Source organism: Passer domesticus, chromosome 2, assembly GCF_036417665.1.
Source record: "Passer domesticus isolate bPasDom1 chromosome 2, bPasDom1.hap1, whole genome shotgun sequence".
Lineage (NCBI taxonomy): Eukaryota > Metazoa > Chordata > Aves > Passeriformes > Passeridae > Passer > Passer domesticus.
Window position 1 is genome coordinate 26,724,581 of NC_087475.1, and position 21,997 is coordinate 26,746,577.

At 39.6% G+C, this 21,997-nt stretch overlaps 1 protein-coding gene across 10 annotated transcripts in view; it reads left to right on the top strand.

Moving 5' to 3' along the window:
* MCF2L (MCF.2 cell line derived transforming sequence like) overlaps window positions 1–21,997 on the top strand; it is a 155,569-nt gene that overhangs the window by 55,808 nt on the left and 77,764 nt on the right. The window contains exon 1 of one of the 10 annotated variants that reach the window (XM_064407845.1): window positions 4,020–4,157. The exons of 8 other annotated variants lie outside the window; for them this stretch is intronic. In XM_064407845.1, coding sequence (XP_064263915.1) covers window positions 4,037–4,157 — 121 coding nt within the window. In that variant the 5' untranslated portion in view covers window positions 4,020–4,036. Of the gene's footprint in view, window positions 1–4,019; window positions 4,158–21,997 lie in introns of those variants that run through there. One more of the 10 variants, XM_064407851.1, reaches the window with a different exon arrangement.

Genomic DNA, 21,997 nt, shown 5'->3' on the forward strand with positions numbered 1-21,997 from the left:
AAGTGTGCTGCAAGATTCATATGGCAAGATTTAGCTTGTAGGTGCTCTTATATTTGCTTTTAGAAACTGGTCCAAGAAACAATAATTTCTGAGCTCTGCAGATATGGTAGATGCAGTTCCCCATGTAATTTTCAGAGTCTTTTATATTTTTCCTGTAAGATCAGTCCTGCAGCCCTTTGGGTGTTATGGGGGGGGGGGGTGTGAAGGCACTTCTGATACTGGAGTTTCTCCTGTCTGCCAGAGCTCCAGGGAAAATGAGAGGGTGAGTGGAAGATACAGGGTGCACAGGTGTACTTCTGTGCCCTGTGTGTGTGGTGAGATCTTGAAGTGCATGAAAGCTGCCATGTTTCTTGCCTGTGGGATGTACTCTTTTCTCTGAAAAACATGGTCTACAATAGGAGAAATAGCAACACCAGGGGTAGTGGTTTATCGGGAGATATAAAGAAGTGTGGAGAAATGGAATAAATCTAGAAAAAGCTCTAGAACAGTGATGATTCTGCTGTCAGAGCCTGCTGCTCTGTACAGTTAGGAGGGATACATGCTCCTTAGTGTGAATCTTTCAGCATCACATCAAATGTGAGGATGTAAGGAAGAGCCTGTAAATAATTGTTAGGATTTGGAGGAAAAATCACAGTGGGGCGTTTGAGATGCCCTGTAAAGATAAGGTCTCTGTACAAACAAAAAGATCAAAAGGAGCAGTAGGAACATTTAGTAGTGAAGAAAGTGATGGCATCTTAATTTAATGATTCCCAAGAAAACTTGAAGTCACTGTTTTAATGTATTTTGTGGGTCCCTGGGAAGGGAGGAATTAGAGAGAGTGTACAGCTCTAAGTCAGCGTGGCTGCTGCTTTGTCAATGTGCAACACTCTACCTGCAGTCAGAAACAGACCTGGAAATGAAGCATGAGAAAAATAAGCCCTATTTCATTGCCACGATTGTGTTGATTCCATCAGGCTGTCTGCAGTCATTTAAAGATAATTGGAGGGGTGTTACCCACTGAATGTTACTGTTTATGTGATGTGAAAGGAGAGATAGGTGCAGTCTAGTTGGTTCTGCCAACTAATACTGAAAGAATATTGCTGTCTATAAACTCTGGGGTAATTTGCTGATGCTGTACAGAGCAGAGATGTCCTTCAAATAGGAGCTTTTGTTATAGTAATGCCAGCAGCAAGGGAAAATATTCATATTATTTTCCTGGAGATAGAAGCTGCTGCTGTTTGGAAAACAGTGCATTACACCATCTGTTTCCTTCTGATTGCGCACTACCATAGCCATTGTTGTGATTAATTTCTTTGCTTCTAGGCACAAATTTGAGTGCTTGAAAGAAGATTAAAAGCTTGTTTATGGACAGGGATGTAGCTAATGGCTAGATTTCAGTAGGATTGTGTGTACTTACCAACTTTACAGTTTAAGTCATCAATCTTCTGCATGCATTTGATATGTGAAGAAAGAAAGGGGAACATCCTTTTTCCTTGTGATAATCCCCTACATGAATTGCTGGTGAGGTTTTCACCATGTGCCACTGGTGTGTGTCATCACACGCTCAAAACACCACTGGGACAAAGGGTCACTTTTCATAGAATCATTTACGTTGGAAAAGACCTTTAAGATCAAGTCCAACTGTTAAGCCAGCACTGGCAGGTCCACAGCTAAACCATGTCCCTAAGTGCCACATATATATCTGTCTTTTTAAATACCTCCAGAGTTGGTGACTAAACTACTCCCCTGGGCAGCCTGATCTAATGCCTGTCAAATGTTTTTGTGAAGAAATATTTTCTAGTATCCAGTCTAAACCTCCCTGGTACAGCCTGAGGCCATTTTCTCTTATCCTATCTACCTCATTTTCTAGTGAGGCTTGGCTGGTGAAAGATGTGTAATTTCATCCTTATCCCACTTGATTTGTCAGACCAGGTCCTTAGGTGATGTTCTGATGTGTCCCAAGAGCTCCAAACAAGGTGGGAGGGAAGCCCTGCTGGCTGACAAATGGCCACAGACATCTCCTGGCCACATTTGGTGCCCCCACTGGGAAACTCAGCAAGGAACACGTTGCAGTGCTGTCTCTGTGGATGTTGTTGTTACCCTTGATGTGGCCAGACCTGCTGCTTTGTGCCCCCAGTGACAAGCAGCACAAGAAAATGCAGAATTTTGCCCAATATGGATGCTGTGCCTTACCTCAGTTCCTCTTTTCTTTGAACTCTGAGTACACAGTACAGTGGCAGTGTGTATCATGGTGGCATTACACCACTAGGCTGTTCCTGTCCCTCCTTCCTGTGAATTTCTGGGTACTTAAATAAGTTTGAAAAGCCTTTGATCCAGGACATGTAGCACAGCTACAAGATGCAGTAGTCCATCTACTTGATATAATGAATTTGCCAAACAAGTGATATTTGCATGAAACTCATCTGTTTTTAATTATTAAAAAATATATCTTTCTTGTTGTCACTTGAATGTTGTCACATTTCAGAATTGTCACATTTGTCCATGATTTTATGTCGAAAGTTGAACCTCTTCCAGCTAGGATTGTAATAATTATCCTCTGTTAACACGGTGTATGCATACTAATACTTTGTAATAAGGTATTTAATATTTACTTCAATGTGACTTATTTAAAGTTTGTCTGTTTGAATTTGCTTTCAGAGTAATAGATGATACAGCATATTTTAAAGCTCTTCTTCAGGGTGATGTGCATAAACATGTATTTGATATATATTTGGGTTGTGGCAGATCTGTGGCCATACAGGACATAGTTAAACAGAATTGAGAGGAAAATCTTGACTGCCAAGTAAAGCAGCATTATCAATTTCCTCTCTCCTGCACTGAAAGAGACAGGGGGAACAGACAGTGTAGGGTTTCCTGATATGTTTTAAGAAAGCCTGGGATTCATTTCCCCTCCCTTCCTTCCTATTAGCTGTTTGTTAACTCCCAGGAAGACCCAGGTTTTTCTCGTAAGACCTCTCTGCTCACATATTCTGGAAACGGGCTCTGCCATTGAAGGGCTTAGTCCTCTATGCAGATACAGGGGGAGGAAGAGGAGTTGTATTGATGATGGGAGTCTAACTTTGGGCAAATCAGCTGAAGAGGAGTTTCTAATTGACAGCATTGAATTCACAATGGTATTTGCTTCTAATTCTCTGGCATGAGCATAGCACTTGTCCCTGAAGGATACCAGGTGCTTGAGACAGAGTAGGAAATGCAGCAAGTGTCAGTGTGAGGTTTCTGTCTTCGGAGTGCGGAGCTGTGAACTTACAAGCAAGACGGTAAAGTTAAAAGAAAGTTGTTCAACTTGCCTTTCTTCAGGAGGAACGTCGTGAGTTTCTTTGCAACAGCTGGACATCCCTCACGTTAAGGAGAAGGATGTGAAGAAGGAGGTGATTGTACAATTGTGATTGTACCAGCTGCTTGGGATGAGCCCTGGTGCTGGATCTCCCTGTGTGGCTGAAGTGCATTGACAGCCTGGATGTTTTGTGGGGGCTTTCCTTCATCCTAAACAGCGCAGGGCTGTTAGTTTGGATATAGTTATTTTTGATAAAACACTAAAATAGAGACAGTTTTGCACATTTTAAAATTTGCTTAATGTCACTTGCTAGTCTGACCTGCTTGTGTGAGGAGCTGTGACTTCTTTATTCATACTGATCACACTGAAAGTAGACTGAAGCTGTGGCAAGATGTCCTGTCTGCTGGGTGCAGCGTGCTAGGAACTGAGAGCGTGTTGCAGCTTCATGCAGAAGATATCTTGGTATTTTCAGTGCATTAACTGCAACTGATCTTTCTTTTTCCTTTCTAATGGAACTAGATATTGGTTCCTGAAGAAAGGCATATACAATACAAATAACTGCACTGCACACTCTTCTAGGACTTCAAATCTGAAGCCCTTTTCATCATTTTTGATATCATCTGAATTTGACTTTGGAGTATTTTCATGCTCCGTTGACATTTAAAAACAAAATCAGAGTGTTTTCCAGTGTGTTAGAAGAGAGTAATTCTAAAGAGGAGATCTTTTATTTCCTTTGCTGAATAGTTTGGTGAAGATACACCCATGTTTCAACGCCGCCTTGTAAGGGAAGGACATGAAAGTCCTCTTAGGATCCTACAAAGATTCTTCCAAATCCCTCATGGCAGAAGACACTCAAGAAATAACCCACATCAAATATGCTCTGGTGAGGTGAATGTATGTGTGATCCTCTAGTGCGATGTGTGTGTACACAGAATGTTGCAACTAAACTGGAGCAGCATGTGAGTTAATGTGAGCAGTAAGCAGCCTAGGATTTGTGTTACTGATGTCTTTCAACTGATAATTCTTGCAGGAACAAGTGTTTGGTTTTTTGGGTTTTTTTTTTTTCTGAAAGTGTACTCATATAGGGATCCAGCAACTGTTACAGTTAAAAAATACAAATCTTTATCAATATTTGGTACTACTCATGATAGTAATTACTCACTGTTACCAGTACCTACTGGAGAAAAATGTTGCACCTTGTTTTTACTTGCATTTCCAGGTGTATGACAGTATATAACACAGATTTGAAAGCTTTAGATCAGCCCTCATTTTATGTTCTAGAAGAACATTGCTTGAGTATTCCTCTCCTGAAAAGTATACCTATTTATGCAGAAGAAAATAGTTATAACTGTACTCAAAGAATCAAGAAGCCTCTGATCATATCTGTAATGTACTAAATTTAGGACTTTGCCACCACTTACTCAGTCTCAAAATCTGTTTCATACAGTATGTCTTATTGTGACTGATAATTATATCATCTTTCTGTTTAGTAAAGCTACATTTTGGCTTTTTCTTTTTCTCTGAAATGAGTTAACCCTGACTGGCTAAGATAAGCAGAATTAGATTTTTCAGTTATTAATTAAAAATTTGATTTTTTTTTTAATGCACAGTGATCTGTTATGATCTTTTAAAAAAAAGAAAAGGAACTTTTTTGTTTCTTTTAAAATTCTTTTGGAAATCTACATCAACATAAACTAAGCTACCTTTGTGAATTCTAAAGGCTTTTCAGTATTCCTTTATTTGATGTTGACATTTACTCTTAGAAAAAAAATATATAAAGAGAAAACTGCCTGTCTGGTGATTTTATTTCCTTACACCTTCATTTTTACTATGCTCACTGTGTCTTCTGTTATCTATTGTGTTTGGATTTTAAATTATAAGGGTTTTTAAAATAAACTTTTATATAACTTCTGAAATGTAAAGATTTCACCTTTCCTGACGTACCAGTTCTGGGCATTGTGAGGCCAAGATTTGGAACTTTTAGCAGTGCTTACTAGTAAATTATCAAAATCTAATAATTAATTCTATTCATTTGAGATTAGAAAAAGTTTTGATGTAAATTGCTGTTAATAAAAGTAAAGAAAAATCAGGGAAAATTTAGTAGTATCTTAACCATATGGAATGCCATCTTGTAAAGCAAAACAAAATAAGGTCTCCTCAAATTTCTGTCTTACTTTCATGTAGGATTCAACTGTCACTTGGTAGCACTCACACTGCAGTCAAGTCCATAGCCACTACTTTCACCCAGTATTTTATGATAATTATGTTCTTGTGACTTTCAAGCACCTGCTGGCCATTCATTAATGGATTGGAGCTAATCCAAAGTATAGGCAAAGCATTGACTACATGGGAGAAAAACACAAATTTAATATGTTGACCACATTCTAACAGATAATATTCTTATTTTTTGCCTAATTTCCTTTAGACCAAGATTCTTAATATAAATCTTATAATTCTATGCAATCATGTTTTACTTACATCTTCCTTTCAGTATTTAGAGGTGTGTGTATAGTCAAAAAATAGTATGTTTCTGTAGGAAGCTGTCTGTTCTGTCTCCCACCCATCTTTATTATTATTCCAAAACTCTTTTTGATCATGTGGGAGCCTTTTCTGTTTGAAGTCTTCAAGTATGCAAAAATTTCGTTTCCTTTCCTTCCTGTTACCCATTTTATGTTGACAGTAGGAAAGCAATTACAAGCTTTTAATGTTACCCATGTATATGCTGTAAGAATTACTCCATTGTTTTGGTCAAAGGTGGTTTATGGCCTTCTGGACTGATAGGAGTTTTCCTGCCTTCCTGGTAGCAAACCTCATCTTTCAGTGGCACTTGCAGACAAATGTTACACGGAAGGTGGATCAAAGTTTTAGACTGTGGACAGGGAGAGGTATTCTAGCCTGAGAACATTTCTGTCCTGTAGGTGTGCTGGATGAAATCACAATTTTGGCAGAATGTATTTCCAAAGTAAATGTGCTTGTGGTTCCATGAATCCCTTGATGTATGGATCTCTCTTCTCCTCGTGACAAAGTTGAGCTGCTCTGTCCTGTTGTGCCAAGTCTCACAAGACTTGGTTCTCTCTTCATTACCATGTCTGGAAATTGCTGAGAGCATGTGTGCTTTGCTGTCACTTCATCCTTTCCCTTCATGTTAAATATTTAATATAGCATATAGAAACCTTTAACTGAACAATAAATGTCCTAGTTCGTGTATTGATTTTGCATTACCTTATTTACCTTAATAAGAGAAGCTGGGCTGGCTTCCAGAGTCATCATACTTCATCAAATCCGTCTCTGTTTTATTTTCATTTTAACAAAGCAGACTTTATTTACTTACAGCTTGTTGGCAGTTGGATCTATCCTGCTTGGCCTAATCTTCATTGTGCTGTTCTCTGCAGGTGTCTTTTACTCAGGGCAGGCTGTGTTGCCTTTATCCGCTCACCCTGGCTCTGGTGATACTTGCTCTTTGGAATGCAGACGTTTGGGAGCAGGTGCCATGTGGCCCCTCCTGCCTGGCCAGGCAGGGCCCAGGCTGCTGCAGTGAGTGCTGGCAGACAGCATTGTGTTTTCTGAATCCACCCCTGACTCTGTACCTTCTGTGCCTCTTCATCTCTGACTGCAAGCAGGTGGGACAGCACTTGTGGGTTTGTGGAGGGTTTCAGCCCTGGGAAGCGGTGGCTCTGAGCACTTCTCTGGGGACACCTGTCTCCCGTCAGCAGGGGAGATTTTCCTGTGGCCCTTTGTGATGGGCATCCCAGCGTAGTGCTCACAGACTGTGCTTTGAGATTCTCCCTCTTCTCGCTTCCTCTAAGCAATGGAAACAGTAGGTCAGCTTGAACCCAGAGCTGTAGAACAAGTCTGGCAAGGGGAGATGCCAGAGACATCTGTCTTCAGTCTGTGCTGCGTGTGGTATGGATGGGGAGTATCTTTGGAGGCATCCTGTCGTCTGCATCTTTTCATTCTGGATTCAGGTTGGTTTGCTGACAAAGATGACTGAAGCTCTAGGGTGGGTTTTTTTGTGTGTAGTTCTAGGAGTGTGATGAATAGGTGGCTGTGGAGACTGTCTGTGTCACAGGGTCTTTCCAATCCAAAGAAGTTCTGTGAAAAGGCACAGAGAGCAGCACTGTAATGTGGGTATCTCATCCTAATAGGTTTTTGTACTGGGTCAGACAGAGCTTGGTTAATCCATAACCTGAATAATCCACTACAAAGAGTGAAGAAGGGTCTAGAGGAAGAGCATCATCTGTGTCAGCCAAGGGGCTGCAGATGGGATACATCTTTTCCTGGAGCTGTATGAGTATTTCTGTGGGGTATTGGGCATTCTTGTAAGGGGAGAAGGAGTTGATTTGTAGACAGGCTAGAAAAATACGTGGACGCAGGAAATGTTAGACTAAACACACAAAAATAGCAGAAATATTTAAGTACCTGAAGGCTTCAGTGTAGCCAAAGCCTGCCTGGAGCCTGTGCAAACACTAGCATTTCTGCTCAGTGTTGAAGTCTGCCACAACTTCATTACTTTAGTCCCCACACTAGAGAGGTCCAGGTGTGTGAGGCTGTGTTTACTGTTTGCTGCATTCGTGCCTTTGTTTGCTGGCTGCATAAAGGTTTTTAAAAGGGATTAATTTGAGATTTTGAGTTTCTGTGCTTGGGACTTTGATTGACCTGTCCTGCTTGAAATACTCGTGCACTTTTTCAATCAGAAAGATAGAGAAGAGAGTTAGATGTGATCCATAGCAGAGATGATAAACTGGACCTGTGAGTGAGCAACTCAATATGACTTGTTCCAGATAGCATTGTGAATATCTGCATGAGAAACAGTTTTGCTTTGTTTTGTTAAAGCCTAACATGAACAATATGCTAAGGGCTCATGCTTATATATACTGTATCAGACACTGGGTGTATCAGCAGTCTGTAAATATTCAGGGTGTGGTGATGAGGGGAAAACACTATAATTAAAGAGATAATTACAAGAACAATGGCATTAGTGGGAGAAAATATATTTGTAAAGTCATCTTGTGCCACCTGTTGTATTTATGGAACAAAGTTCAGGTAATGCAAAAGCTCTTACCTTCTCAGAGCAGTTTGTTCTGAGCAGGGGAAGGGAAAAGTGGACCTCTTTCTTCTCTGACGATGGATCAGAGAGGAATTTCAGTAGCAGAAATGAAGAGTTATTATTTTTTCTCAGAATGGTGTTCATGGCTGGACTTTGTAGCGCAGGGTAAGTTGGCTTAACTTATAACTCCTAGATCTTGTAAATGTAAACAGACCTGTGTAGTCTGCTAAGTCAGGGGTGTGTAAGGTGTGTGGCTTGGGGATGTGCTCTTTAATAAAACATTTTAAACATGTTTTATATGTGCCAAAAAAGCCCATGTATTTCATGAGTCTTAATATAAACTTTGCTGGCTCATTGATCCTTGAAAACACACTGTTCATAGAAAACACATCATTGAAGAGTCTGAGTGGTAAATGGTTGTATTTGGGTTGTACTTAAAAACCCTTTTCCCAAAGGAAGTAAAACATCAGGAATTTTAGGATTTAAATTTTCAAATAAGGCTTTTATATACTTTTTCTTTTTCAGACAGCATTCCTCAAACTTATTATCATTTAATAACTAATTGATTTATTTGGGTCAGGCAAGTTGCTTGGTGAAAAGTGAGCACATCAGCAAAACCAGACATAGCTGGAGACATCCTTGTGGAGACAGGAAAGTTCCCAAGCAGGCTGTCCATCAAAAGTGAACTGTTTCTTCCCTGGAATTATTTTCAGAGCATCATTATACAATTTAATAGGGATGTGCTCAGTATATGCTTTCTGATAAAGAGGTTATTACTATTCAGATACCAATTCAGCAACACCGGCAAATGCTTTTCTTCCTTCACTTAAGTGTCTGTATTGACTCATCCTATAAATCTGAGGGACCTTAGCTTCTTTTTTTTTAACTCTTTTTTGGCTTCTTTTTTAAATTTTAAAAACTTTATTCTGTGTATTAAGAAGTAAAATTGAAGGAAATGCATGATTTGAGAAGTGTATTTTACAATACATTAAGGTGCATACTGTGATAGGAAGTAGAAATATCTGAAAAGCATGACATTATCAGCAGGTTTGTGAGACTGGTCCCACTCAAGATTCCTGAAACTGCTTATTATGTCATATTATTTGTGTTAAAGAAGTGATTTGAATACAATTAGAATATTTTGAATTGCGCTGTTGTAAAAGTTACTATTTCCAAATGTTGGATGCCTTCATTCAGAGGAAAGAATGTTACTTCTCCAGCTGTGTGCATAATAAGGAAGGAATAAATTTTGGGATGCTGCTATACAGACCACCACTTTTAGGCTCCTGGATGATGATTTTTTCCAAGAAAACAAAGGTTTTTAAGAGTGTCTCTAATGAGTAAGAGACATGCACACAGAACTGGGGGCAATACAAGACTGTGCCTCTGGGGTCCTCTTCTGTAGATCCACACTGAACTTCATGAGCCTGCTCCCTTGAACCTCTTCAACCTCTCTTTTTCCCTGTTTGCTAAGATTTAAGCTGTCTTTGAGTTTTCTTACAGGGAACAGACCTATTTGAAGGGGATGTTGTTGTGTGACGTTAAGGGTTGCACATGTGAATGGAGGAAAAAAAGTGAAAAATAGTTCAGTTATTCAGTACATGTAAAATGAATCCTCAGAAAATGAAATCTGACTGTGCCTTTGACTCTTGAGATGGGGGAAAAATGTCTTCCTGACCATTGGTGCTATTTGAAAAGTCCATTTAATTAGAGGGAGTAGCTATATATGATGTTATACCATAATAGGTAGTAAGCTAGTAGGAATTTATATTTTTCCTGCTTTCATGGTCACTGAAGAATATATGAAAAAAAATACAATAGTGAAAAAAAGAACTTAGACTTGCCCTGATCAACAATCTGAGGGACTTTGCTTATAATTTAGAGTTAGTATGACTGGTTTTTCTTATACTTTTGCTTTCCCACATGGAGAATTGTCAACAAGTAGATATTTACTCTCTGGGCAGAACCAGTCCTGGAGCCAGGATGTAGCCTTATTTACTCCCTTTATCTTCTTCATTGTTCTTCCAAGAAGCTGCCAATCTCATGTGCTGTTGCAATCTGTTTAGTTTTGCTGAAGTCGTGCTTAATAGGACGGTTTGCACTACTTCCTCTTACTGTGTATGCTTACAGTGTTTAACGAAATCCCATATGATCTTCAAATTAACCTCAGAGGTTAAGCCTACCTGAAAAGGTCAAACACACACAGCCTCGTGCTGAAGCAACCTAAGCCAAAAGGATCAAAGTTTATTCTAAGATTTCCAGCACTTCCTGACTAAAGCCAGCTCTTGTATTTACTCATTTATTTTATCTTAGTTTGGAGCAATTACATCTTCTTCCAAAGCAGGAAGCGGAGATCGGTGCAACTTTCATGTTTCATTTCTTGCTCAGTGATCTAAAAAACGTCCCACAAAAGATTTTATTTTAATCAGCAGTTTATCCAACATCACAGCTTGTTTCTTGCACTTGGATTCGAGTATGGCATGTAACCTTCTGAAGTCTTGTTCATTGGGTTTTTTTTCTGAAAATAATGGCCAAGGGCTGCTGACAGCTCTGGTTTTCACATCTCCTTACTTTTCATTAGTATCTGTCAGCAGTCTTTGGTGTCATTGACTGTGAGTTTGTCAACTTGCTCACAATTCAGTGTGAGGGACTAGGCTGTTGAAGTAAGTTCATTCTTTCCTTTTGGAATGAGGCCAAAGAACCAAGTGAAGAACCTGGAAACTTTCTGTAGGGACTGCTTCTTCTCCCTTCTTACCCCCAGGTGGAAAAAATATGAGATTTTTCCACTTACACTGTTGACAGCATGTAGTGAATCTCAATCTCATCTAATTATTATCAGTCTTACCCTTCTTTGTAACTTCAAATTTTCTAGTAAATTCTGGAGCTTTTTTAAATACAGGTCACAAAAATGTGAGTCCAGGGACTGAGTTAGATGAAGATCCTGATGGGCTCAGTGGGAATGGCTTGTGGTTGTCTTTTAGTAAGGAGTTTTGTCCACTTAACAAACCATAGCAGGTGGTGGAACTGTTGGGAGGGAGTGAAGCTGTAATCTCAGGTGTGAGCAGTTAGTCAAGAGTACACTTCTTAAAACTGAGTCCAGTACAATTCTCATGAAAATTCATGTTAGAGTTGTCCTGGATTACAGCAGCTCTTGTGATGTGTGAATTACCTACAGTAATCCAAATGTGGACAGGACTATGTTCTGAGAACCATTAGGAGTTTCAGATGGACAAATTTAACACAGTTGCTTAGTTGTGTTCTCTGAATGATTCCCTTTCTTGATTTATTCCTCTGAAAAATCACTTTAGAATTCTGTGACATAGTTTATATGATGCTGTAGCAGAAAGCTAATGGAAGAACTCATTTATCTGTGTATTTTGGGTTTTGGGGAAGGAGCTACTTCCTTTTCAGGCTTTTATTTGAAGGAAAAATGCAATATACGTTGCCTTTCTTTTTGTCTTCTTTCATGAAACACAAGCAACTTGTTTCATGAGCAGAATACTCTCCAATTCTTAAGACATCATGATTAAAAAATAAACATTTTCTCTGCTTTAGCCAAACACATAATTCTTATCATCTTTGGTGGATTCCAAAGGTGTATATGAGAAAGCGGATAGGGATTAATACATGCTTTTAAAGAGTGGTAGTATGTGAAATTAAGAATTCAAGATGTTGCTTCTATCCTTTTACATTAGAGAAACTTTACCTTTCTAATACTGTTTGTTATAGCTCCATTTTTGAAACAAACTCGAAACATGTCCTTCTGGAGAGAATACAGCTCACCTTCAAGGCTCCTTTCAAACTCTAGCTTCTACCATCAAAATCTCTAGTAGTGTCTTCAGACATTTTAACTTGACTGTGCATTTGTGTCATCTCCCATGATAGCTGTCAAAGACTGTTTGAGAACATCAGGTGCAACTAAAGGTGGTGTCTACTACTTTCAATATAAACTTTTCCCCTTTTGGTTGATAGCATTTGACCTTGGTTCTATCTCTGATTTTTTTTGTGACTTCCAGCTATTGAAAATGATGTTCTTTGTCTGCAAGGTAAGTTGTAATAATAATTTTTGCAGATGTTGTCATTTGCCTTTAGAGAGTTATTTTAGGGCTCAATTCTTTGTGAAAATATTTCAAGATTCCAAGTTTTTGGGGTGTTCTAAGCTGGTTAACATGCTCCCTGGTACGAGTAATGTACGCCTCCAATTTAGCACAAAACCACCTCTACTGCTACATTCACTGGAAGTATTAAAGTAGGTTTGCTGGTATCTACCTTTAATATTAAAGCCTAAAAACATAAGAGCTGTCTTAGTGGTTCCCAATAAAGCTTGTTTCCTTGCCTTTGCCAAAAGAAGGACTTGGGGGTTTGGCCCAGCCCTTGAAATTTCTTTCTATATTCAGTCGTCTAAATACAGATCAGACTGTATGCAGAGAACTTGAGTGTGTTGGAAAAATCTGTAATAAACTTTAAGTTTTGAGGTGTCAGGAAGTTGTTTTGGGGATCATGTGCTTGGACTCAGGTGACAGCTTTCTCCCTGAAGGTGCCCAAGCCACCATTTGGCAGTGTTTAATCCCTAAACAACTGGGATTTGTCTGTCCTCTTTTTTGAAGGTAAAAGTCTTAGTCACAAGAGCTATGGATCCTTCACCCAGTGTTTCCCACTCTGGCATGCTTCCAGTGTAAAAAAGAGAAAAGGTATTCCCAAGCCCATCTTATCAGATGGGGTTTCAGCCATTTGCCCAGTTTCAGGTCACCTCAGTTTATCTCCTTCAGCATTACAAAGTAACCCCGCATATTTTCCGGGAACAAGGAGTCATCAAAAGAGTAATAACAACTGTTTTCCACATTAGTTTGCTTCCTTCTCTCAGTTACAAAACCCTATTATTATTATTGTTTACATTTAAACAATGAGAATGCTCTGTCCCTGCACACACCAGCCTCAAACCCTTGTGGTCCACAGGATTTTTGTGGATGCTCTATAGCACGGTCATGGTAGTGTGCTGCTGCCCTGGAGTCTCCTCTGCAAACAATGGGCTTCTTCAATCTTGAATAGTTCAAATTTTTTAAAACTATTTCCTTTATGTGACCATGTTTATTTTAGAAAGAAAAAAACAGAGATTGCTCTTGTAACCTGCAGAAGGCTTGGTGCTTCAGGGAGAAAAGACAAGTTTTAGAGTACAGTGACAACAGTTAAGCAAGTGAGAGGAGGCACTGTGGTATAAAACAATAATATAAAAGCAGAGAAAACGTGACAAAGTAGGCTTTGGGTTGCAGTGTGCCAAATTGTGTACACCAGAAATACACTGATTAGCTGCCAATCTCTGCTGTTGCATGGGAGGCAATAACTTCAGTGCAACTGCTGCCACAGATGGGAACAGGCTTACATTAGATCTATTTCTCAGCATTTAGGCTTCAGGAGAAACTTTGCTTGCTGGTTTATAGCACAGCGCTTGATCTAAAGTGCTCCTTGCAGGAGGGTATTTGCACAAGCTCTTTATCAGCCAACTGCTGGTGCCTGCACCTGTAAACCTTTAATGTCTGTAAATTCTCCCCAGTAGGGCTGGCTGAAGCTGAATACCACTCAGCTGCCAGGGGATACCAGGCAGATGCAAGTGCTTTTGGCCAAGATCATAATAGAGCTGAGTTTTTTCCTCCCACTCAGGTACTATGAGAGCTTCTTTCTGCTTGCCTGAAGAAGAAAACATGAAATAAGCTCAATGAAGTCAAGGTTTTTTGTTGTTGGTTTGTGGAGACTAACATACTTGTATGTTGTTACCTGCTTGTAGGTGAGCTGCTGTTTTCTTCACTAGTTAATAAAATAGGGTTATTAAAAATAAGATGTGCATTGGTTTTTTTATGCCCTAAGGAATTACATGCAAGTAACAGCAGGGGCTTGAATATGTGTTATATGCAAGCTGTTTCTATTTGTTCATAGCACAGGAGAAGAAATTCTATTGAAGAAAAAATCTTGAGAACTGATGGACATTTCTAGAGACTCAGAATGGGGAAAAAAGGGAATATTTGAGGGCCTTTTATACCTTACTCCCCTAAATGTGCTGAAGAAGTGAGTACAAGAATTTGTGAAAGAAAATTTCAATTACTTGCCCTGAAACTTCCCTCAAAAATATAGTTCAGCAAATAATTCCTCGTTGGGAAGTGTGGTACTTTTAATACTCTTAATCCTACTTTGCTGTTGTTCTGTTTATCTGAGGAGTATATTTGGTTCTTTGCTGATCCTTTGAATTGGGTGGGTATATGCATTTGTCATCCTTGGTATTGAGCCTTTGGTGTCCTGGAAAGGTGTCTGTGAGTGCTGAGGATTCCCTGAAATGCTGCTTTGTGGGGCTGAAAGCAGCAGCAGTTACAGGATGTGCTGTGTTTGAGAATGGAGAGATGGAGGCTTTTGGCAATGGACATAAAATCTGTCATGTTAAAAAGACACTGTTCAGTACTTCAAAGATGGGCTGTAGGATGAGACCTGAACTGAAGAGGCCTCATTTGCTGCCAGTGTAGAGCAGGGAACTACAAAGAGTGCCCTCACCTTTGATCCACTTGCCTTGTGCTTTCTTGCTTAGTGCAAACACAGGGGTAAGAGCTCAGTTCAGATTATGTTGAACTAATCAGGTACGCACTTGGGAAGGCAGGAGCTGGTGGAAAAGAAATTGCCTTTTTTTCAGAGTCAACAAGAGGAAGAGCAGAAAAAATGGCTGGGAGATGTGTCTCTGTTGTATCTTTTGAGATTCATGGGCATTAGTTCAGCTGCTGCATGTTTCAGAACAGGTGGAATTTGCTCTTTGGCCTTTGTTTCATCTTTCTTTACATCTTCATTCTCCTTATGGAAAGGAGAAGAAACACAAAACTGTTTCAAAAGCCTCTTGGGGTTGAGGCATTTTCCCAGAGCTGCAGATGTGGGGGACCCCGGAAGCATTGCTTTCTGTTAATTGTGGCATGCTAATTGGTGGAGGTTAGGAGGTTGATGTGGTGGGCTGCCAGGTTATTAGCAGTTTGCGTAATTACATCTCTTACATGGCTGGTGCATCTCTTTCTGCTATTGCTCATCTCAAAACAGTGTGAAGGTTTTTAAGGTGTGCTGAAAAATCCAGGCTGATGAGAGGCTGGTGCTCATAAACTACCCTTGGCAGAGGTGGGGTTTTGTTGTCTCATGCCACAAGCCAGCCTGTGCTGTCACACCTGGGCCAAAAGCAAATACAGTAACAGGGCAAATAGCTGGCTGTAATGTGGAAAATGAAGGTAATGCTGCTGTTAAAAAGCTTGTCCTCCACACTGCTTCCCTGAATGGTCCAGGAAACATCCCAGGAGACTGGAAAAGAAGGAGAATGTTGCTTTAGGTTGATTAAAATCACAGGGACTGGCTGCTTTTTCAATCAGGTAAGGGCATAGGCTTCCTGTTTGGATCCTGGAGACTGGAAACAGGACATGGCTACAGCTGCTGTGCTGCAGTTGTTTATGGATGTTACAACAGCTCTTTGAAGGCTTAGGGTTTTTTTTAAACTTATTTTATAAAAGTGGCTCATTAAAGAAATCACTGCCTTTAAAAATAATACTTTAATAGTTTCTTTAAAATCCTGCATCTACAAAATAAAAAGGCCATGTGTTATTTATGTCTTTCCACAGAAAGCAAGTCCTGTAAGCTTTACCTCTTTTCCACTGACTAAACTCAACCAAGAATATTGTGCTGCTAAGTACAAGGGATAAGGTATTTTGTTCTCTCATTTTAGTGAGACTTCTTTTCTTTAAAGGAAGTGAATTTCTGTTGAGAACCAAAAGCAATTCTGGTTCCCTCTCCAGGAGAAGTCAGTCTGTTTTCTGCTTCTTTCCTTTTTGCTCAGTGGAAAATGGCCTTGTCTTTTGGTGGTGTTAAGTATCATGTCTTGAGGAAAATGTGGAGGTTGTTGAAGCCCAGGAGGGTGAAAGAATTTGCGATGGGAGAAATTGAGATACCATTTTGGAAATATTTAAGTGGGGGGATTGGTGACCTTTGGGGATTGCTCAGTGCATTTGCTTGCATTTTTTCACACTTTTCCCATGTGTGGGGACTTTGTGGGTTGCACAGCCACAGACAGCTTGCTGCAGTGTGCACGCCTAGGCCACAAAAATTGCAAATTATGAGTCAAAATCAGAACTGCCTTGAAAAGTAAGAAGACAGTGGCATTTTTATCCTATCAGCTATGTAGATTTTACCATTTTCAAGTGTAATCGCACAACAGTGTGGGTCAGATTTATGCAGTGTAAGAAGGACTTCAGGTTGATGGCCCATTCTGAAGAATTTTGCTTATATTTGCCGATCTAAGATGACAAGTAATGATATGATCTTATAAGCAGATTTTTTTCTACTCTAATTGAAGCTATGAGTAATCCTTCAGTACTGAAATAGCATAATTAACTTGTCCAAACCCACCCCAATTGATTATTTTAAATATGTGATGGAATTAATATTTTTTAGCTCTTCATTTTGCCTCACATCAAAAACATGTCTCTCTTCTTGGCTCTCTGTCCTGTTTGCTCTTTATTTGGATTTTTGGAAATGACGATTTCTGCAAATTTTCCTTTCCTTCCTTTGTAATAAATAGTTTTGTAGACTTTATCTGTGCTCATCAGTATTACAGGAGCATATGATATTTTCTTTGGAACCGGTTCTCCCACAACTTTTGACCTGAAAGTTTTTCTGCTGCTCAGTATCTTGTTCATCTGGGGAAAAAAAAGGATGTACTTTAAGAGTCATAAAAAGGTTTTCCTATTGCTGACAATGTTTTATTTTATACTTTGGCTATAAATATATTTGTGATTGTGGCACAACACTTCATTGGTAGTAGTGGTCTCTGTTGGTTTTCCTTGCTTACTGAATTAATATTCTTACTAATATACATGTTTCAGAATACATAATAAACCTGTTTTTCCTTTCCTAGTTTTAATTCCCGTGCTGCTTTCATAATGTGTTTCTGTTGTTATTACTCACTGTTGAGTTCTCCTTTCTGCTGCCACTGAGCTCCACATCCATTTTTTTCTTACTTCATTTGTTTCTTTAACCCATTGCTGGTATAAAAATGGATCTCATCCTCTTGATATTTTCGAATTTTAGTCCTGCCTTCTATCCAAGCTCAGCAATGATTTGGTTTCCACCTTTAATTACAGTTTTCAGTTGTCATCAGCCTGCAATCTCCACCTCTGGACTTTGACCACCACTGCAGAACGTTGAGCCCCAAGCCAGAGGTCCTCTCCTCCTCACGCAGTGCAGAATGGATAGCAGTGTCTCCATGCAGGCACTGCTGCGATTTGTGGGGTTAAAAAGGTCACATCCATTTCTTTGTTGGCTTTGCAGCTGTGGACACAGGGAGCTGTCACTAAATACTGCAGGATAAAGTGCTTACTACTAACTCCTGTGTGATTAAATTAATCTTGAAGAAAGTCCAGTTTTTGTGTGTCTCTGAAACAAGAAGCCTTGGTAAACCCTTCAGCACAGCCAAGGAGAGGTCTGTGATTAAAGACTTGTGGGGGAGCTTGTTTAGAAACGGCATGTGAATAAAAAAGTGTAAACTGATTGAAGTTCAGTTCACAGAACACCAGAAATATGGAATTTTTAAATTAGAAATTAAAGCAGATGTGTGATAACTGCATTCAGTGGCCAGGCTTCTGTCATGGCTTTGGGGAAAGCCCCTAAGAGTAGTCACAAGGCCAGAGAAGTACCATCCTTGGTAAGGTGTTACTCTGCCTTAAAAATTACTGACATGTTCTTTTGCCTTTTGTTTTGCTTCTTGGATACCTGGAGTGAAGGATGTGTAATCTTCAAAACTTCGAAGTTTATTATTGTCTTACAGTGCAAAGTATACTTCTAAGATGTAATTTCTCAGCAGCTTTCCCTATGTTTTTTCCAGGCATTATCTTTTTGAAAGATAGTACAGGATTCAGCCTTTTGATTGAACAGCATCCTTTTCTTTTAAGTGCTCCAGCAACTATTTCTGTTTTTCAGCATGCTTGTTTTCAATAGAAAGAGTATATTTCTTCATGGATGGAAGTTGTAATTGGTTTATTTTATTGTTGTTTCCTGACCATGATTTTTGATTGGTTGCTCTTGCTTAAATTTAGGTTTAGATATCATGTGGGGACCTTTTTTGATGACTTAGCATCTAAGCTAAAAATTGCCAAATCAGTTTCAAAATTAGTTTTGTTGCTGTGTGAAGATTTAACAAGCTGCTTAGTAGAATGGATTTATACAAAAATATGTGTGTGTGTGTGTGTGTGTGTGTATAATGGGTGTATAAACTAATTTTAATCCTTGGAATCTTTTGATGTAAACCAGACAGAATTGTAAATCTTGAGTGCTTGATGACTTCAAAAAGAATGAAACCTCTTTTGCATCCATTCTTTGAAAAAAACATCAAGAAGGATTAGAAGAAAAAAATTAATGGAGCTTTTAAATAGTCTAGTAGGCTAAATGAGAAGCCAACAGATGATGTAACAAATTGCTCCATGCCTTCAAAACTCCACAAATGTATAAATTCTGCAGCTACAGGTGTGAGTTAGGTGTATTTTACTAGGGTTTTTTTTTGAAAGAGTATGCATTTGCATTATACTAAGGATGATCCTATAAGGATAGCTCTTGTCATGCTGAATGCCACATTATTTTATTGGTGTGCTTTTTGCTAGGTACAGCACCCCTGAAGGAAAAATATGTTTAATAATTGTATTTTAATGTTGAACTTGCCAGACTTTAATATCCTTTACTATGAACATTGCCACCCTTATGCTGCACACTTATGCTGCACACATGCTTTATAAAGCAGGTGCAGTGTCTTGTATATTTAAGACACAGTCATAGCTTCCTTCTCTGGCTTTTTTATAAAACTAGGATAACAGAGTCTTTAACCTCAGTTGACTTTTACCCATCCTTTAACAGCTTCTCCCACAGTGTTTTCCTCCATTCTGCAGGCTGGAGCCTGTCACTCACATCCCATGCTGAGGTGGGAGGGAGAATTAACCTGAGTGCTGAGCTTGAGTGGAGTTGAAATTAATTTCTTTGCATTTATAAATACATACTCTCGTGCCCACCAAGATTTTCCCAGGAGGGCTCTTCCTTCTTTGTGTTTTAATAGAGCTTAAATTTGCCCTAAAGTCTTCTTGCTAACATGCATGCCCACATAGCACAATTTTCTTCTCTGATTCTATTTTAAGCTGGATCATGAAAGCCAGGGTAAGGTTTTCTGCTTCAGTGCATTTGCTCTTTCTTTCTGCTCTTCTCTAAAATGCACAGCAAGGAATTCAGGTATTATAACCATAGAGCAAACATTTCTCCCACACACAGAGTCCAAAATAGAGTGCTAACACAAAGAGTCATTTGGTTACTGGCTGGAACCCTCTCTTACCAGAAGAGTGTTTCCCCAGGTGCCCTTCAGCCCAGCTTTCTGTGCAGAATGGAACTGCTAGGGAAGAAAACCACCTTTGCCTGAACACCTTTTAACCAGGCATCTGAGACCAAGTTCCACAGAGACACTCTGTGGGCTTCTGTCCCTCCAGCAGAGTGGGGGGCAGGTTCCAAGGCTCCTCCACAGCAAACACTGAGCTCTCTGTAGGTACTTTGTCTTCACGTGTGTTGCTAAGTCTCGAGACACTGGTCTCTAAAAGAGGGAGGTGAAGGTGTGCCTTGTTGGTTAAGATTGAAAGGTAACAGGATTGGAACAAACAGTGATTTATTTTGGTGCTCTTAGCCACAGACATTATTACATCTTGATCAGTCTGGAAAAAAAAAAACAAACCTGGAGGTGTTCAGGGCCAGGTTGGATGGAACTCTGAATAGCCTGGTTGAAAAGTGTCCCATGGCACAGGGATTAGAGCTAGATGATCTTTTAGGTCCCTTCCAACCCAGGCCATTCCATGATTCTATAATATATGTAATTGTGGTGCGTGGAGATTTAAGGCTAGTAATCTAGGTGGGAGCCTGGAGGATGACTGCTAGCCCAAGAAATTAAATTGTTTTTAAACTAGTATTAGGTTTTCACCTGAATGACTGATTCCACTGTTTTTCTCTACAGTGAAATCTGAAGGCAAAAGCCTGTTAAAATGTGGTTGTCCAGGTTGGGTACAACACAAAGGGACTCTGGAGCAGTCATTGTTGGTTAATACAAGGATTTGTAGTTCCTCTCTGTCTTAATGAGAACAAGCACAACCAACATGTTATACATGTTGTTGTTTTTCCTCTTTTACATTCATGGCGGATTTTTTGGTTTTGTATTTCTTTTTTCTTACGGAAGTAGCCAGCTTGCCAAAGTATCAGGTTCCTAGATCTTATTGTGTGGATCTAGGTGGGAGTGATTCCTATCTGGAGAAGGGCGTAGCTCCTCTTTTGCATGGTTTTAATCTCTGAAGGAAGGCTATAAAACTTCCTCTCCCTCTCTATGGATGTTTGGAAAGTGTTCCCGTGTCTGTTTTATCATCATTTATTATCAGATAATAAGGGCTATATTTCCTGCATGCTGTGCTGCAGGTGACACCCAACCCATGCCACCACTAACAGAAGTATCTGGTCAGCCAAGCATATTGCAGTGGACTCTCTGCCCACTGTTTTTGATACCAGCTTGGTGCTGGTAAGTAAGAAGTTAATATCAGTGTGTGTACTTGCATCAGGTATCTGAGACTGTTCTTCCTGGAGCCGTGCTGTGGCACAACAGCCAGAAATAAAAATTTGTGAATTGTGGTCTTTGTCTGAGGAGTACAAGTCATGATACTGATCTGGGAGCATGCTCCAGCCAGAGGGTTGGGTGGCTGTCCTGGAAAGGAGGGAGTCTGGGATTAGAGCCAAGACATAGATCCTGTGTCTGACAGTGCAACAGATGCTGTTACCTGATCTGAGAGAGGTCACCTGCTCCATCTCAACTTTCCCATGTGAGAGTATTTACATGACTTGTGGGAGTCGTGTGAAGACTCATTCACTAATTTTTAACTCTCTGCACAATCTAATGTGCTAATCCTCCTAAAATACAGAATAAGTACAGTAATAAGTAAAATACAGAATAAGTATAAGTAAGTACAGAATAAGTTAAGTAAAATATTTCTAAAGAGTGTCACTTCTTTTAAACCTACCTTTATTTAAAAACGTCTGATATTGCTTAAAAAACTCGTGTTTTGGCTTACTACAAAACCCAATGACCCCAAAATGAAACAGCAGCATTGAAAATAAATTACTATGATTATATAGTCACATATTAATGTCGTGCACTGAATAGAGCTGCTTGTATAGATAGTAGATTTGTTAGAATACATCTCACTGGTGTGGGATTATCAACAGTTCCTGCCCCATGGCAGATGAGTGGTGGGAACACAGATGTGGGGTGTTTCAGAAAATAACCTCTAGTGTGGTCTGTGAGTGACCTGGGTTTGTTTTGGTTTGCTTTTATGGGATTGGTTGGTGGCTGGGAGTGCCAACGCAGAAATGGAGCTTTTTCCCATCTGCAAATGGGATTTTGTGAACAGATGTAACCATCAATTCAAGCTTTTTATCCTCGCTGTCCTCTTTCCTTGACCTCTCTTGTTGGGAGAGGACTCTTATAACACTGTGAAGTGAAGAAAAACAAACCATTTGTTTTCATATGGCTGTTGCTGTCACTCGTATTCCTTGGCTCACTTTTAGTATTAGTGAGTCTGAATGGCCGATAACTAATCTCAAGT